Source organism: Scaptodrosophila lebanonensis, unplaced genomic scaffold (assembly GCF_003285725.1).
Source record: "Scaptodrosophila lebanonensis strain 11010-0011.00,11010-0021.00 unplaced genomic scaffold, SlebRS2 tig00000155-arrow-arrow-pilon, whole genome shotgun sequence".
In the NCBI taxonomy this organism is placed as follows: Eukaryota; Metazoa; Arthropoda; class Insecta; order Diptera; family Drosophilidae; genus Scaptodrosophila; species Scaptodrosophila lebanonensis.
This window is the reverse complement of record NW_022060594.1, coordinates 751,733-769,280: the sequence shown is the minus strand read 5'-3', so window position 1 is coordinate 769,280 and position 17,548 is coordinate 751,733. Positions and strand designations below refer to the sequence as shown.

General features: G+C 39.6%; 1 protein-coding gene across 3 annotated transcripts in view; it reads left to right on the top strand.

Moving 5' to 3' along the window:
* Positions 1-17,548, top strand: part of LOC115629541 (protein sprint) — a 155,559-nt gene that overhangs the window by 93,119 nt on the left and 44,892 nt on the right. For all 3 annotated transcript variants that reach the window (XM_030526022.1, XM_030526023.1, XM_030526021.1), the window contains one exon: positions 12,360-12,873. In XM_030526022.1, the coding sequence (XP_030381882.1) occupies positions 12,360-12,873 (514 nt within the window). The remainder of the gene's footprint in view (positions 1-12,359; positions 12,874-17,548) is intronic.

Below are 17,548 nucleotides of genomic sequence, written 5' to 3'. Positions count from 1 at the left end.
GTATAAAGAAACTATGCATTTGGTTTTCTTCTCATATCCTTCCCTTCACGGCAGTACTCTCTAGTCTTTTGTTTGATTTTAATTCATTTCCGTGAATCCTCTCATACCGAGCTATTTCTTCCGATTCCGCCTTCCTTTCTTTACCTTCGATTTGGCTTCTTCTCTGTCAACCTCCATTTTGCAGTTGCATGTGTATTTTCTTATTTTCTAATCTCGAATCCACGTTGATAGTCTAGTTCTGTGCCGCCCCCCACCCTCCCCTATCGATAGCATCTGAAGGCAAGGAACTGCTTTCAATCTGGCAAATAACAATAACAACAACAACATCTCCATCCAACACCTGCCGCTGCATTGTTCTGTCTACACAACATCCTCTTACTAAACGATGTCAACTACTCACTCAACTCGAGAGTAAAACCACAACATAGAGCGCACCCTTAGCGAGTCAGTCGTCCTTCTTGTGATTGCCTGCAGCACTCTTCCAAGTCGTTGCTCGTCACATTGTACGCCATGCACTCGTCGTCCCGTCCCGTCCCGTCCCATCCCGTCCCATCCCGTCCCCCTGTCTTGCACAGCCATGCATAATACACAACTTAATTAGTATTACTACTTTATGGCACTCTCGAAGTCGTCAGCCAAACAGTCGCTCCCAAACCCGCACCCCTACCCGACATCCTTGCTGACTGCTCTGACTGACGAAAAATCTAATAATGGAACATTCCACACACGCATTGCCGCATTACCATATCAAAAACGCTTGCATGCCCGGGGGGCACAGACAACCGCAGCCCTAACCCTTACCCTTACGCTGGTTCTAACCAACCCAACCCAACCCGAACCCCAACCAACTCAACCCAATCTATTGAAATGCTTGTCAACATTTTGTGCGCTTGCATAGCTCAAAAATGCATTGCTCTATGAGTGCGGATGAGTGCGAATGGGTGTGGATGAGTGTTGTGGGTTGTTTATGAACTTTGAACGTTTTGAACTCGCCTCGCACTTGCTCGACTCGACTCGACTCAGCTCCGAACCGAACCGAACCGGACCGACCCGAGCTGTCAATGTGAGGAGCATGAAGCACAACAAGCACAAACTTCCTGGCATCACCAACTCCGAGTTGAACTTTTTGAAAGCTGTCACAACTAATTTGCATACGCACACACGCTCAGAATGGGAACACTCGAAATCGAAGGAGTAACCACAGCTCAGCCAGGACCCTCACATTGTTGCCCTGTCAACCGCAGTGCACCAACACAAAATCCAAAGAGCAGTCAGGAGCAGCACAACTCTACGAGCACTCGTGCTCGTATGCTCTGATTTAGCCCCAAAAATGTTTCATGCTCTTTTTGTCAAAATTCTTGTTGCATGTTGTACAAACTTTGGCATCTAGCAGAGGGGGGTGAGGGGGAATTCGGATTAGAAGCAATGAGTAGACACTAGCATTAAAGTACTTTTAACAAGCGTTAGCGTTAATATCTATGCACCTGCAGGGCGGAAACAAATATAGTCGAGTAGTAGTAAGTAGTCGAGTACAATCTGTTTAATGAAACCCGTGTTCAGATACCAAGTTATAGTTATAAGCTATACAAAAATCTCGGTATCTTAAAAACTCTTCATTAGAAAGTTTTCCCATAGCTCAGCGATCTAGCTTAATGACGTCACAACCATCATGACAGAACGCATGATTGTTCAATCATTTCAATGCTACCATATAATTTAATATTTGTCCTTCTTGGGACAGATCTTAAATAAAGAATAAAGATTTTTAAAAAAGTAAGTTTTCCAATCGTTTAGTCACATTTTCAAAGGTTGTTCCTGTCTTGACACGTTTCTCCACAATCTGCACTGAAAAGCGTCTAGTCTCATAAAATATTACAACTATTACCTTATTTAATTAATAAACAATAACCACACTAGAACACGAAGCAGTGGATTTTTATGCCAAATTGTAATTGTCTCTGCTTAAAATCAGGTGCAACTTGTTGTACAATTCTTGTCTCCACATTTAATCAGTCTTCAACCAATACTGAACACCGTCTAGTCTCTTAGAAAAGTATATTAAAGAAAACCTTTTTAAATTAATCAATAAATATTTTGTGAGAGACTTGACTTAAACACTAGGATTGTTATCCGAATCTATAAAAAGTCTGCAAACGTTTCTAGTCTCCCTTTAAAATCTCGTGCAACTTGTTGTAAAGGATTTTTCAATTCATCAATTAATCAGATTCTAAGAAATACCCACATCTTGTCTCCACATTTAATCAGTCTTCAACCAATACTGAACACCGTCTAGTCTCTTAGAAAAGTATATTAAAGAAAACCTTTTTAAATTAATCAATAAATATTTTGTGAGAGACTTGACTTAAACACTAGGATTGTTATCCGAATCTATAAAAAGTCTGCAAACGTTTCTAGTCTCCCTTTAAAATCTCGTGCAACTTGTTGTAAAGGATTTTTCAATTCATCAATTAATCAGATTCTAAGAAATACCCACATCTTGTCTCCACATTTAATCAGTCTTCAACCAATACTGAACACCGTCTAGTCTCTTAGAAAAGTATATTAAAGAAAACCTTTTTAAATTAATCAATAAATATTTTATGCCAGACTTGGCTTAAACACTAGGATTGTTATCCGAGTCTATAATAAGTCTACAAAAATTTCTAGTCTCCCTTTAAAATCTCGTGCAACTTGTTGTAAAGGATTTTTCAATTCATCAATTAATCAGATTCTAAGAAATACCCACATCTTGTCTCCACATTTAATCAGTCTTCAACCAATACTGAAAACCGTCTAGTCTCTTAGAAAAGTATATTAAAGAAAACCTTTTTAAATTAATCAATAAATATTTTGTGAGAGACTTGGCTTAAACACTAGGATTGTTATCCGAATCTATAAAAAGTCTGCAAACGTTTCTAGTCTCCACTTAAAATCAGTTGCAACTTTTTGTGTAAAATTTTGCAGCTCTTCAATTAAACAAATTCCAAGAATTTTCTACATCTAGTCTTTACTCTTAATCGGTCTTCAAACAATGCTGAAGAAGCTGAAGTCTCTTAGAAAAGAATATTAAATAAAACCTTATTAAATTATTCAATAAATATTTATTGGCTTAACATTTTGCAACTCTTTAATTGGTCTTCAAACAATACTGAAGACCGTCTACTCTTAGAATATATAAAATACAAATGAAAACCTTTTAAAATTAATCAATAATTATGTTATGCCAGACTGTATTGAAACATTAAATAATGAATTGTTATGCCATTCTATTAATTCTATTAAGTCTGCAAACGTAAATTACGATGAAAAATTCATTTTTTAAGAAAGATAGCTTGATATCCTGAGTTGTAATTTAGCTTTATTCTTTTTTGGAAGCCCTTTTTCCCCTATTTGGCGTACAGTAAATACTATTTAGATTTAGGTTTTGCAATAAATAAGTCATGCCTAATTAATTGGTAGTTTGTTTGAGCGCTTCACTTAAAATTATTGAACACTTTAGCAAAGTATTTATTTATTTGTCCAATAAATTATTGTGCGTGTGTGTTCGCATCGTCCTTGAACTGCCATTTGGCTTAAACCCTAGGCCTTGAGCACCTTTATTAGGCGCTTAATTCCTTTAAGTGTTTTATTATCCATAGCGTGTTGGCTGCGTTTTTCTCGTCCCTGTTCCTGTTCCCGTTCTTGTCGCTGTCAGTTGTTTGTGTTAATTTGACATAATTATGTCAAAATGTTTGACAGCTTGTCACATGGCGGGCAAAGTGTTTCTCTCTTGGCAGGCGTCCGGGCGGGGTGTGGTGGGGTAGTGTGGTCCTGTTTGGGTGCTGTGCGCACTTTTATTAACTTTTTTGACGCCACTGCTGATCCATCAACGCTCCACCTCATGCGACCGACGTCATTGTCCTTGAATTCAACTTCAAGGCAACTTCCAGGCAGCAACACACCGGAAAACGGAAACACATGCTATGCCCAAGTCTTCTTCTCTATGTTCGCTTCCTTCTCTTCTTTTTTCCTTTTCCTTTTTTGTTTGCGCCTTTCTTTGCCGGCTTTTTGTGGCAAATTCATTAATAACATTTGCGCCACGTCTTCTGACGCAGCCTGCCTGAAATATTGTTAAAATGGCGTAAAATTGCCCGCTTCGTGCAGTGTAGAGTGTGGAGGAGTGTGGAGTGCGGAGTGTTGGCCAACATGCGTCTTGTTTGTTGCCAGCCCGAAAGGAAAAAAAATGTGTCGCAAATTAACCTTTTGACAGCCGAGAGCATTACAAGCAGCGCACAGCTTGACAAATGGCCGAAACAGTTGGTGCTCGGAGATCAAGGGGACATTTGAGGTGCACTCTAGACTTTAAGACGGTCGAAACAATTGACAATTGTGGTAAACGGCAAAGTCAAGACCTCAAAGTTGAGCTTAAATTTAATTATTGCATAAGCTAAGCACTACGTTTTTCTGCCTTATTAGGCGGCATACAAGAAGTTCAAATATTGAAAATACTCACATCATGGGCTTATGATCAACATGTTGATTGCTCTTCCGAGCTATAAAGTAGATGCTGGAGTACAAGAACTTTTAAAAACGTACTGGGTAAAAAATATCAGATATCTGGGAATGAAGCTAAAGTCCTGTTAATCGAAGTTCCGCCTCTACCGGATGGGTGAAAAGGTATACTTTTTGATCTGCGTACAGTACAGAAAAGTCCGTTCATCCGTCTGTACGACTGTATGAACAACGATAACTTTTTAACCGTACCAGATCGGCACACCAAATTTGGTATAAATGTGGATCAATCTCAACCATATACACCCCAAGTTTATTTCAAAAAGTATATACTACTTATACTATATACTACTACTACTACCTAATATTTTATAAAGCTGCTATTGAAATGATTGTTTTTTTTTTTTTTTTTTTTTTTTTTTTTTTTTTTTTTACATATATACAATTTATTAAACTAGTTTTCTACTACCAATATGGCAGCTTAAGCTAGTTGAAAGTTAGGGAATACAAAAGTTGTCTATAGTAAGCATCTATAGGACGCACTTATATCTATGTACATATATACAATATTTACAATGTTTTACATTAGAAATGAAATTATATTTTATGATATATATTATATATTTTATACAAGGGATCTTGTGGGGAGATCCTTTGGATGGCACTTCTTCAATCTTCTCTTCTTAGGTTTGGACAGGAGCCGCCTCGCTAGTGCGTTGGGGTGACTGCCGAGTCGCTTCTCGTAATTGCTTGCGTGCATTTGAATGACATCGCCAACCTTGGGGACACATAAGTCTCTTTCGATGTCCCTAGTGCGCATATACCAGGGAGCGTTGCATATTTTTCTGAGTATTTTAGCTTGCGCAACTCTTATTTTATTTAGGTTCGATGCAGCGGCAATGCCATAAATTGGTAGCGCATACTTCCATATTGGACTTAATATGGACTTGTATACTGTCACCTTACTGTGCAGAGACAGCTTGTTGCAGGGTGCAAGCAGCCATGCCATCTTTCCGGCTTTTGCCATGACCGATCGCTTGACCATTGTTGTATGCTTGCTGAAGTTGAGCCTTCTGTCCAGAATGACACCAAGATATTTGTGCGAATTTGTATGACTGAGCGTGGACCCCAACATTGTGATATCTCCGCATGACGACGGCCTTGTTGTAAATGTGACATTCGCACACTTGCTGGCGTTGATACCAATGTTCCAATTCAGAGCCCACTTCTCGAAACTACTTACATACTGCTGTAAGGCTTCCGAAGCTACATCGATATCTCTGCATCTGGTAAGCACCGCAGTGTCGTCTGCGTAAGTAGCTATTAGTGCGTCATTCTCGTCTACTCCAAGGATCTCTTGCGGTGCAGGCATATCAGCAGTAAATAATGTATACAGGGTAGGACCGAGAACACTGCCTTGGGGCACTCCTGCACAAATTGAGCGCCTCGTGGATTTCACTCCATCAACAGCAACTCTGAAGCTTCTGTCCCTTAGAAAGCTTTCGATGAGTTGAAACAATTGAGGAGTTAGTATGCCTTTCAATTTGCAGAGGAGACCATCATGCCACACTCTATCAAAAGCTTGTTTAATATCCATAAACACAGCCACTGAGTACATCTTTTGCTCCATGGCTTCCAGGGCGAAGTTGACCACACGGTGGAGCTGTTCCGGTGTTCCGTGACTTCTTCGAAATCCAAATTGCCATTTTGGAATTCTGCGCGTCACGGCTTCGAGCTGGAGAATCCGGTCCAGAATCACGCGTTCCATCATCTTCCCGAGGGCAGGTAGCAGACTAATCGGCCTATATCCATCTACTTCAGTATGCTGTTTCTCTGGCTTTGGAATCATCGTAATTAGCGCCATTTTCCAGCAGTTTGGAAAGTGCCTCAGCCTGAGTATGTTATTCATGAGCAAAACAATATACAGCAGAGCCCTTGTGGGGAGCAGTTTCAGCGTCCTGTTGTCTAAAAGGTCTTCTCCAGGCGCTTTTTTGACCTTTAGATTTTTTATCTGCTGTACCACTTCTTGCAGTGTAACTGGGCTTGCAGGCAAGGCCATTTGGAATGGCATCTCCAGCCTAAGCTCGACTACCCTTCGCCTATCTGCTGATGTAAAGTCAAAAGGCTTAAATCTTTCCTCTAGGCTGTTTGCAAAGATTTCAGCTTTCTGCTGACTGGAATAGCTCCATCCACCTGAAGGATCCTTAATTGGAGTCTTAGGGATGACCAGCCTCTTGAATCGCCTCGTAAGCTTCCAGAGCGAGTAATTAAATGATGCATCTGGACCAGCACTTTCCAATATGTCATCAATTCTGCCTTGTCTGATTTTAGCAAGCTCTTTTTGCAGTCGATTGGACAGTCTTTTGTAGATTTGATGAATGCGAGTATCTCCAGTTCTTGCATATTCTTTCCTGACTCTTCTTTTCAGGCTTAAGAGCGCAGCAGCCGTTGGTGGTAGACTAGCTTGACTATGTTGGGTTGGCAAGCGTAAAGTTTTCGGTGCAGCAGAAGACGCAGCCAGTGAAATGTTCTTCATGAGGATTGATATCGCGTCTTCGATATCCTCTGGGCTGTTAATTTCGACGTTCAGGTTAATTCTTCTTTCGAGATCGGCTTTAAAAACATCAATACGGGAGCCAGGTGGTAGAATATATTCCCTCTTGGGATTATATTGCGGTGCATGATGTAGCGTCGCTACTACTGGAAGGTGATCCGATGCGAGCTCATATTTTGTTTCAACGGTGAGTCTGTTTAGGGCAATCCTGTTGACAATAAAGAAGTCTAGTGCAGAGGGGTTAAGCCGTGTGTTGTAAGAGTAGAAAGTTGGCTCTCCAGTAGCAAGAACTTGGCAAGTAGTACTAGCTATGGCCTCTTGCAAACACCTTCCTCGCCTGCAAGATCTGGAATTACCCCACCATTGGTGTTTTGCATTAAAATCACCGCCTACAATAAACTTATCTCCTAAGGTTGCAAGCAATAGATCAAAGTCGGCCCTGCACCAAGCTTCATTGGGAGGAAGATATAGGGAGGAGACTTTGATGCTTCCACCATTCGTCGGTATAGTTACGCTGGCCGCTTGGATGCTTGTTTTTAGAATTGGCTCATTCTGTGAATGAGCGATACTTGATCTAATGATGACTGCAGAACCACTTTTAGCGGTGCCACTGGGATGATTAGCGTAGTACTGGTCGTATCCTGGCAAATATGCGTTCAAGCCAGGACGCATATGCGTTTCGGTTATTAACATGATATCGATCAAGTTTGAACTTAGGAAAAGCCTGAGTTCATCATTGTTTTTGACCAGGCCCCGTGCGTTCCATAATCCGATTTTTAACAGCGGATTTAACATTTGGATATTAGTTTTTGTACCAAGTCACGGAAGGCTCTATTGGAATCCATATTTTCCTGAATGAGCTTATACATTTGATCCATTCTTGCGTTTAGATCAAAAATCGCCTTTTCCAGCATACTAAATTTATTGTTTAGATGCCAATCTTCAGCGGAAATGTGTGCCCGGGGCGAGTTTTGGTTTGTTGGCGCGATGGTACGCTTTCCTTCAATTGGCCTTGCTGCATCAGCGTAAGAGAAGCCACTCTTAACAGCAGAGCTTGAGATGAACTGTACTTTATTGCCTTGGTTGTTTGGGTAACTCCTATTGCTACCGATGACTAGACCATCTCTCGGCAACCTCACAGCTGGCTTAAGTTTTTTGGCTAGATCAATTCTTACCTTGCAGCCTCTGAAGCTCGACATGTGGTCTTCGCCGCAATTAGCGCATATAAATTCCCCATTATCATTCAGGTTACATGATTTTGAGCCAGTATCATGGTCCCCCGAGCATTTACCGCAAACCGGCTTTTTAAGGCAATAGTTCCTCGTGTGCCCGAAATCTTGGCATCTGAAGCATTGTACCAGCTCTTTACTCTGTTTGGCCTTTGATATTGTAACCCTGTGTCTACCAATTTGAGTTATTTTTAGTGCCTCAGCAACGTTGGGTGCGTTCTGGAGGTTAACGTAAAACATATTTTGTCTTGTTTTGACATTATTTATGTCCTCACCATCCTCCTCATTAATTTGAATGTTACGCCAGTCCGGTTTTCTGGGGCAATATATATTCAAAACTGTAAAGCCCTTGTCGGTAAAGGTGCGCTCTATTAATTGCCTGGGTACATTGGGATGAATATCTCTGAGCACCAATCTGCAGGGTTTGTTCTCCTTCAACTGGTGGTGCCAGAATTGACAATTTTGATTGGACAATAATTTGATTATTGCACGAAACGCATTCGAATTCTTCGTATAAATACGCGAGATCCCAGATTTCGATGTGCGTATGTCGTAATCGTCAGGGGAGACAGCAGAATTGAGCGCCACCTCCAGCTTATCCAATTTGTTAACTTGTGGCACACATATAGCAGGAGGCTTAGGAATACTACTTCCCTGCTGGAAACGGCTGGCTTCATTTTGCTGGCTCGATGGATCTTCGGAATCTGGCTCTTCCATTTCCATAATGGAATCAGCTTCTTCCGAAAGGGCTGCAAATCTATTATTTTGAAGCGCTGCCGGAGAGGAGGACGCAGTTCGTTGTCCCTGGGTTGTATTGACAGGAGTTGGCTTATTTTTTTGAGCCGATTTTAGTGACTCGACGGCTCCTTTCCGCTTCCTATTAATACCGGGTACTGACATTTGAAACGAGCAAAATTTGTCCAGAGTTGGATTTGCAACTAAGTTTGTGATTGAAGCCGGTGTACTCACAACGGCGGGTGTGGAGCACAAACTGCCATTTGATGTCGCTACTGTAGTATACATTGATTGAGAGTTCACCACAGAGAACGTTAGGGTACTTGTAGTCGATGTACAAGTGGTTGAGGCAATCCAGTTACTGGTTGAGCTTGACGGCTTTAAGTATGGTTTTCCCATTGACATATGCAAGTCCTTGGTTATTTTTGCTCTCAGCTCCGAAGGTGATTTACCAGAAATTTTTCTCATCTCCACGTACTTCGGCAGCTTATTGACTACTTCCTCAGCTGCTCCGAGAGCGGCCGAGTCTTCATCAGCATTCATTTACGTGAGATAAGATGACTTGCAAAAACAAGCAAAGAAGAAAAATTCTGGGCTGTCTCTGCTTCGATGACGTGTATACGTCAGCAGAGCAGCCCCATACAGCAGATTAATTGTTGATTGGAATCCAAGAAAATAAGGATACTAAACGATTGCCAAAAAGCCAAGGTGAAACTAGGTTTCCGGGTGATTTTTTTTTTTTTTTTTTTTTTTTTTTAACGCACTATACGCGAAATAATTGAAAAAGAGGAATTTACTACAATTTTTCACGGAGCGCACAATAAAAAGTCGACTAGTCACTTTGACAGCTACCAGGGTTGAGAAATGATTGTTGAAAACTTAACTCTGAAAATTTATAACTTTTTTTTTTGTTTACTTTGCTTTCTAATGCCCCTCTGAGAATATCAACTCTCAGATATAGCTGTCATAGATACAATCGGTCAAAAAGTTGGTGGTTAAAGGGCATAGAGGAGTCAGGTGCTCACAACATTTGTGGTCTACTGTATTCATTTCCTTCTTTTTTTATGTTTAAAAAAAATATGAATTTCGCATTAAGCGCGTATAATGGTAAGAGTGAAAAAGTTCAGAATGAAATTCGATAGCCCCCCAAACACCTGCTTCATTTTTTTAAACTTTTTTTTTCTGCTATTTAGTAATTCAATCTGATATGTACAAAACAACTTGTCACACTTTTGTCGTGAACGGAAGAATTATACAGAAGCACATTGAACGGAGAATTTAAAAATTTAATTTGTATATCCTCTACTCTACAAAAAAGTCCAATTGTCAAATGTAAGTAAAAGGCAGCGGGACGCTTGACGGATTCCATATTATAGGGATATCATAACGATACAAATCTGCATACCCATGTCCGTCCGTCCAACTGCCAGTACGTCCGTATGAACAGTGATAGCTTTTGAACCATAACAGCTAGTGCCAGCAAACTTGGTATGCAGGCTTATCTAATCCATCAGCAAAGCAAGCTTGTTACAAACCATATATGTATAGCTGCACTATTTGATATAGCTGTCATAGGAATAATTGGAATAATAGGAACTGTGTTAGGCTAACTTTTTTATGCATGAAAATATCTTGAGGAAATTTGGCACATATACGTTTTTTATAATCCCTAATTACGATATAAAGATTCTTCATAGGATCGATCGAATTTTTGGTGCTACTCTGAATTTTTTTTAAATCTATGAATGGGATTATTAAGAATTTGTCATTTATGTATTAAATGTGAAAATACAGCTTGTTGTAACTTGATCTCATATGTTAGTCTGTTACAGAATATTATATTTTATTTGTACATACATTTTAGATCCTAAGAAAAAATTGAATTGAATATCGCCCCATAATTAGCATAACAAGCAAAGGAAACTATTATACATTTAGGGTGAACTGAGACAATGACAGACTCCGTTCATTTACAATGGATACGTCATTTAGAAAATATATCGAATAATCCTCCCCATTTCACATGCGTGACCATCTGAGTAATGTTCATGACAGAGCTCAGTGTCTGTAGCTCTCAAGGTCTCTGAGAATAGAGCGTTCAGACGGACAAACAAACTAAATAAATTCGTAGAATACTTGTATATATCAGTTTAAGTGAACTTGATTATAAGTATTGTTTTTTGGCCAATTTTTATTACGTGTTCATTAAAGTTTATTTTTTTCAACGTCGTTTTCGAAAAACGAAATGTATATTACTTTAAATAAATTCTAGAGTGCCCATTACGGATTATTACAGTAAGAACTAATACATACTTGTATGTATATATTAACTAGGGTTGATTATAGTATTATGAGCAGTTATCTCTATATATATAAAACAGTTTGTCCTGACTGACTGACTGATTGGCAATCAACGCACAGCCCAAACGGTAAGAGCTAGGACGCTGAAATTTGGACACAAGATCCCTCTTATAGTGAAAGTGAGCACTAAGAAGGAGTTTCGGAAAATTCGAGCTCCAAAGGGGGGAAAACGAGCTCCAACGTTTGTATGAAAAATCTAAAATTTTCATCAAATTAACTTCAAACTTAGTTTGTATACTCTCAAAGAATACAAGAAAAACTGTATACTTGATTTTTCACCATTTTTCCTGGGGCATGAAAAAGGGGGGTTTTCCGTGGAAAAATTGAAACACAATCAACACCCCACAGCCCAAACGGTAAAAGTAAGGAAATTATGCTCAAGTATCCTGTCATAATGTAGGTGCTCACTAAGAAGGGTTTTTGGAAAATTCGAGCTCCAAAGGGGGGAAGTCGAGGTCCAAAGCTGGTTTTAAAATTCTCATTTCTGAATCGATTAACTTTTTGCACATAGTCTATCTTAAAACGTTGCGTTATCTCTATATATAAAACAGTTTGTCCTGACTAATTGGTGATCAACGCACAGCCCAAACGGTAAAAGATGAAATTTGGACTCAAGTATCCTTTCATAGTATCCATCATAGTGTAGGAGCACACTAAGAAAGGCTTTTAGAAAATTCTAGCTCCAAAGGGGGGAAAACGAGCTTTTAAAAATATTAGTTATAGTGGTCATGTTCGTTTAACGAAATAGTTTGGCAAGAACAAAAATGTAACGGACTACTGAACAATTTTTTGTCAAGAACAGAAAATGTTCATTTAAATACCTTAAATGCCTTCCTACTGGTAACTTATAAGGTGAAAACATATGGGTAGGTTATGCACACACAAAATAAATACAATTGGAAACATTATATTGAGCCGGATTAAGACGGGCAATACCTGATAGTATTTAATATATTAAAAAAAATGACCATCACCTCTTCCATTTGCAGAACAACTGAGCTGAGCAGCGCAACAGCGACATCCAATGTTGCAGCAGCAACTGCTGGTGTGGCCGCAGTGGATGCAGCAACACTTGCCAAGAACAACAGCAATCACAATACACAGCAACAACTACTGAAATCTCAGCCAAATGCAGCGAGCCAAATCAACAATATCCACAACAAGAACAATAACAACAACAGCAGCAACAGACGCTCAACAAACGGCAATGAAATTGTCCACAATGTCGCTCCCAATTCAAATCTAGCTGCAGGCAAGGGTAACAGCAACAGCAGTAATAATAATAATAATAACAACAACAAGAATATTGCGATGACTGGCGGCCACACAGACGCCTTGGCCTCGACTCAAACAAGTGGGCATAGCCGGAGCAGCAGCATGGATGCGGATATCGAGGATGGCGATGGCGATGTGGTGGATGCGCATGGCGGTGCCTTTGAGGATGACATGCTGGCGCTGTTGCCGAAGTGCGGGGCGAGCCACTCCAGAGATGAGCTCAGTCAGGTGAGTTTTCGTATTTATAGTTATAGTTCTTGCTTCGGTCATCGATGTGGGGGCACAGTCACGTCCATTCGAACACGCATTCAGGTGTACAACTAATGAATGCACGCACACCTATTCCATCCATACACTCAGGGAAAAATAGTGTAAGGAATCATTGTAGGCATAGTTCGAAGCTCGAAGTTTTTTTGTAAGCATCTTTTCTGTTCAATTGAATCGAGTGTGAATGAATTTTAATTTTAAACCCGGAATGCTTTTGTTGCTCTGGCTATACATATACTTACTATCAAATTTTGTGATCCAAGATTAATTATAAGTTAAAAATTTAAAATAATGAAAAAAATGTAATTTTAAAGTCGGGAAATTAGCAGTAAGTGAGCCTGTTGCATGAATATGAATGTATGTTTGATTCAGGCTTCAGTCTCCAGTGCTCCACTCAAACACAGTAGACTACACAAAACAGTTCTAAAATGTATCCTGCAACAAACTTCTTCAGCTGATTCACTGATTCACTGTTATTTGGTCACCATTCGCGACTCACTGTGAGACTAAAACAATATCAGGATCCCATTTGGTTCCCATATCCTTAAATACAAACAAGTTGTAAGACAAGTACAAGACATATTTTAAAATAATATCTCCAAACTGAAAACTAGGTGCAAAAATATAACGCGATAGATCTAAAACTTTAGGTATTGAAACAGAACGACAGACCGACGATCAGACGAATCTCACGATTTGAAGTCGTCTTGCCATGCTGATCATATATAGTACTCGTATGTTCCAATTTGCCTTCAGAATGCTACGAACTTGCATATCAATAGAATATATCCTTGAATATACCAATCGAATCGAGACCGAAGTCTGATGTGGTCTGATGTATAAACAAATTTAAATTGTCGCATTAAGGCCATATCTTTTTTTTTTTTTATTTAAATTATAAAGTTATAGTTAAATACAAATACAACTTAAACTAGGTGTTCAGTCTTAATTACAATTTAACATTTATAATTTATATAAATCTGTGGGGAAGGTCAATAGGGTGTGACCTCTTCAGCCTCACTATTCTTATTCCTGGCCATATCTGCAAGTCAAAACAAGAGAGAACGCTACAGTCGAGCAAGCCCGACAGTGTAATACCCTGTACCCATGTAAACTTCCGTCACTGAGTTATATGCGCCCAAAGCAGCAGCAAAAAGAGGAAGAAGAAGAGCGAACTTGTTGCTGCAGTTTGGGGGGTTGTACTGGCGAGAATTTGTTTTGCTAATAACTTTTCTTAGAAGTGACCGAATTGAATAAAATTTTATACAACAGTAGAGAATTGTATAGAAATTATGTGTGCAAAGTTTGGTTTAGGTAGCATTTGAAATGTGGACGCTATTGACGAAATTCTGTAGCGGGGGAAGGGAGGGAAAATTCCAAAAAATAAAATAAACTCGTCCTTTCTCGGACCTAGGAGAATCTGGATGCCAACTTTGGTTATTCTAGCTTTTATAGTTTCTGAGATCCTCGCGTTCATCCAGACGGACGGACAGACGGACGGACATGTCTAGATCGATTTCTCTCGTCATGCTGATCAAGAATATATATACTTTATGGGGTCGGAGATGCTTCCTTCTGTATGTTACATACTTTGCACAAACCTAATATACCCTTTTTACCCTACGGGTACAGGGTATAAAAATAGCAAGGAAGGTCAGTTTGGCTTTGAGTGATCGTACATTTTTTTTTTTAATTTGAGCATAAAAATGCTGTGATAAGTACTTTTATTCTGCTCGATGTAACGCCTCGATACTCGATTCTAGGTCAATTACTTATTAGTATGAATGCGACTTTCTTTATGCACTTAAAACAAACTTAATTAAGTGGAGTTGTAGATGAATGCTTCTCCCGTAACTAACTTTGTTCTTTAAAGGTTTTAATTACTTGATCGCATCGATCATTAAAACCATCAGTAGTTATTCCGGGCATATATATAGGTATTTACCTATTAAGAGTAGCTCCTTAATAGCGCTCAAATATATGCAATTTATCCAAGAAGTCGACAAGCAGGTCTTATTTTGGTAAAAAAAAAAAAAAACACAACTTAGATACAACAAGATAGAACGCTACAGTCGAGCAAGCCCGACAGTAAAATAGCCTGTACTCTCCACAAAAAAGAAAAATTAAAAAAAAAAAAATTAAAAAAAAAATTAAATTATTAAAAAAAATTAATGAATTAATTAATTAAATTAAATTAGAATATATGTTTATGTTTAGTTTTAACAGCATACATTTACATCACGTACCTATGCGTGTTTATATGCGTGTATGTATGCAGCACAAAGTTGAACCAAAGCAGCAACAACAACAACAGCTGCGGGCAGCGCTGCCGACAGAGGCAGCGCATGAGCAGCGATTTTACTTATGGCTATAACTTTCTTCAGAATTGACCTATCATGATGAAATTTGGCACACGGACACATTAGTACTAACTGGATGTACCTACCAAAATTGATTTTTAAATTCTGAGAATTACGGAAGTTATAAGAAAAAACACGAATTGCGGGGGAGTGGGGGGGTGCATCGAAAAAAAACTCAAACTCGTACTTTCTCGGTCTTAGGAGAATATGGAAACCAAGTTTGGTTATTCTAGCTCTTATACTTTCTGAGATCCTTGCGTTCATACGGACAGACGGACAGACGGACAGACGGACAGACGGACAGACGGACGGACGGACAAGGCTATATCGACTCGGCTTCCCATCCTGATCAAGAATATATATACTTTGTGGGGTCTGCCACGCCTCCTTCTGTGTGTTACATACATGCGCACAAAACTAGTATAGCCTTTCACCCTTTGGGTACAGGCTATAAAAAAAGCAATATTCTTTATACCAAGTATGGGAAGAAACGAACTTTTGATTCTCATCAAATAACAATTTTCGCGATAAAGTGTAAGGGGCTGTCAGGGGGTCCCAATACAATGGACTAAGCACTGGAATTTAATTACAACCACAGCTTGCTTAATTCAAATAGTTTCTTACACTTTAGTTAGCTCCTTTTAAAATTGTTTCTTACTCTTTACATAATGTTTTTCAATCAGTTTCCGACTTCGAACACTGCTACGAACTACAAGTAGGACTATCATACAAAATCTTTCTTGCCGCTATTCTTTCAAACCTTACTTAATTACATAATTTGAATATTAACGTCCACTTATGACTATTTGGTATTTAGAGACGTACGTCTAACAGTAGTCGCGTACATATGTATATAAGTATTAAACATATACATACACCCAATTCTGTTTGTACACGGTCTTTTTTAGACGATTTTGATGTACGGTTTGAAAATTAAAAAAATTCAATATATATTTCTTTAGAGATAAGGAACCAATCACATATTTTTTGCATATGATCAATGTCTTTTTTTAAAAGTAAAAGTAAAAATAAACCGTGTAAAAAAGACATTGTTATTTTATATCTTAGAAAAATACTTAAGAAGGCATAATAATTGCGCGCAAACGCCTCCGATAAAGAGTTTTGTACTGTTAAATTCAATTATTTGCAATTGCTTTTGATTTCATAACGAAATATGGAGTTGGTTTTTTTTATGCCAGTGTATATGTGTGTAGGTAAGCGCCCGCCTAAAAGTATGCCACACATTGCGGCGCACGTAGCACGAACGCCTTGGGCGCCATTTAGACTTCCCCAGCAGCAGCAAGTTGGTCGTGCAATGCGACATTTTGTGAGTCGACTCGACCTGTATACGAGTAAGTGCCAATTACCCAATACATGCGCGTAATCTCCGGCAATGAATGCAAGTTCCCCTCCCCCCTGCCGCCAAGCCGTCGATTGCGACGCTCATTCATTCATAATTTGCTACGTGCTACTGCCTTGCCAACTTTAATGATTATGGCCATAAACTGTGCATCAAATGATTTGGCAAATGCTTTGGCACAAATAATAAGAATTACAATACACGTCCACAGCTGCCCCTAACGGCCCTCCACCTTCCACACCCTCGCCGGCTCTTGTTCGAGCGCATTCGTGCGTATGTAACGGCTGCTTTTTCATTAATAAATGTGAATCCTTTTGCTCATTAAAAACGATGCCTCTAATGTGTTTCGTGCTCGCTGCTCACAATGAAACGCCCCGACAATCTCAGACTCAGCGCTCCATTCACACTTCAATTTCCTGCACGCTGTGTTGAATAATGAAGCTGCAGCACCAGACGAGACAAGGCGAGATGAGACCAACTGTGGACAGAGGAGTGAACTCAACTCAAGTGGAGTGGAGTAGAGTGCTGAGGGGAGGGGTGGGGTGGGGAGGAGGGCAGTGTCTGCCCAATTTGCAGCACACAAAAAGTTTGACAAGTCAATTTAGTAGTTAATTTGATATGCGTTGTTATGCCGACACCCAACAACCATCACACACCCGCACACCACTCAGCACCCCCCACATATCATTCACATGCACGGTTGAAGAAGCATCGAGCGCTGGACGACAATCTCGGTGCGCATTCATGCGAACATTTGGATTTCCATATTGGTCAAGCGAGTGAAAGTCATGTTTGTTTGTGTTTGTATTTGTTTCCTCTCCTATAATTGCTTAATAATGCGTTCGATAATTGGAAAGAAAAACTTTGCCCCACAGACTAGGCCAGTGTTGCCTAAGTGGCAAGCAATTCAAAAATA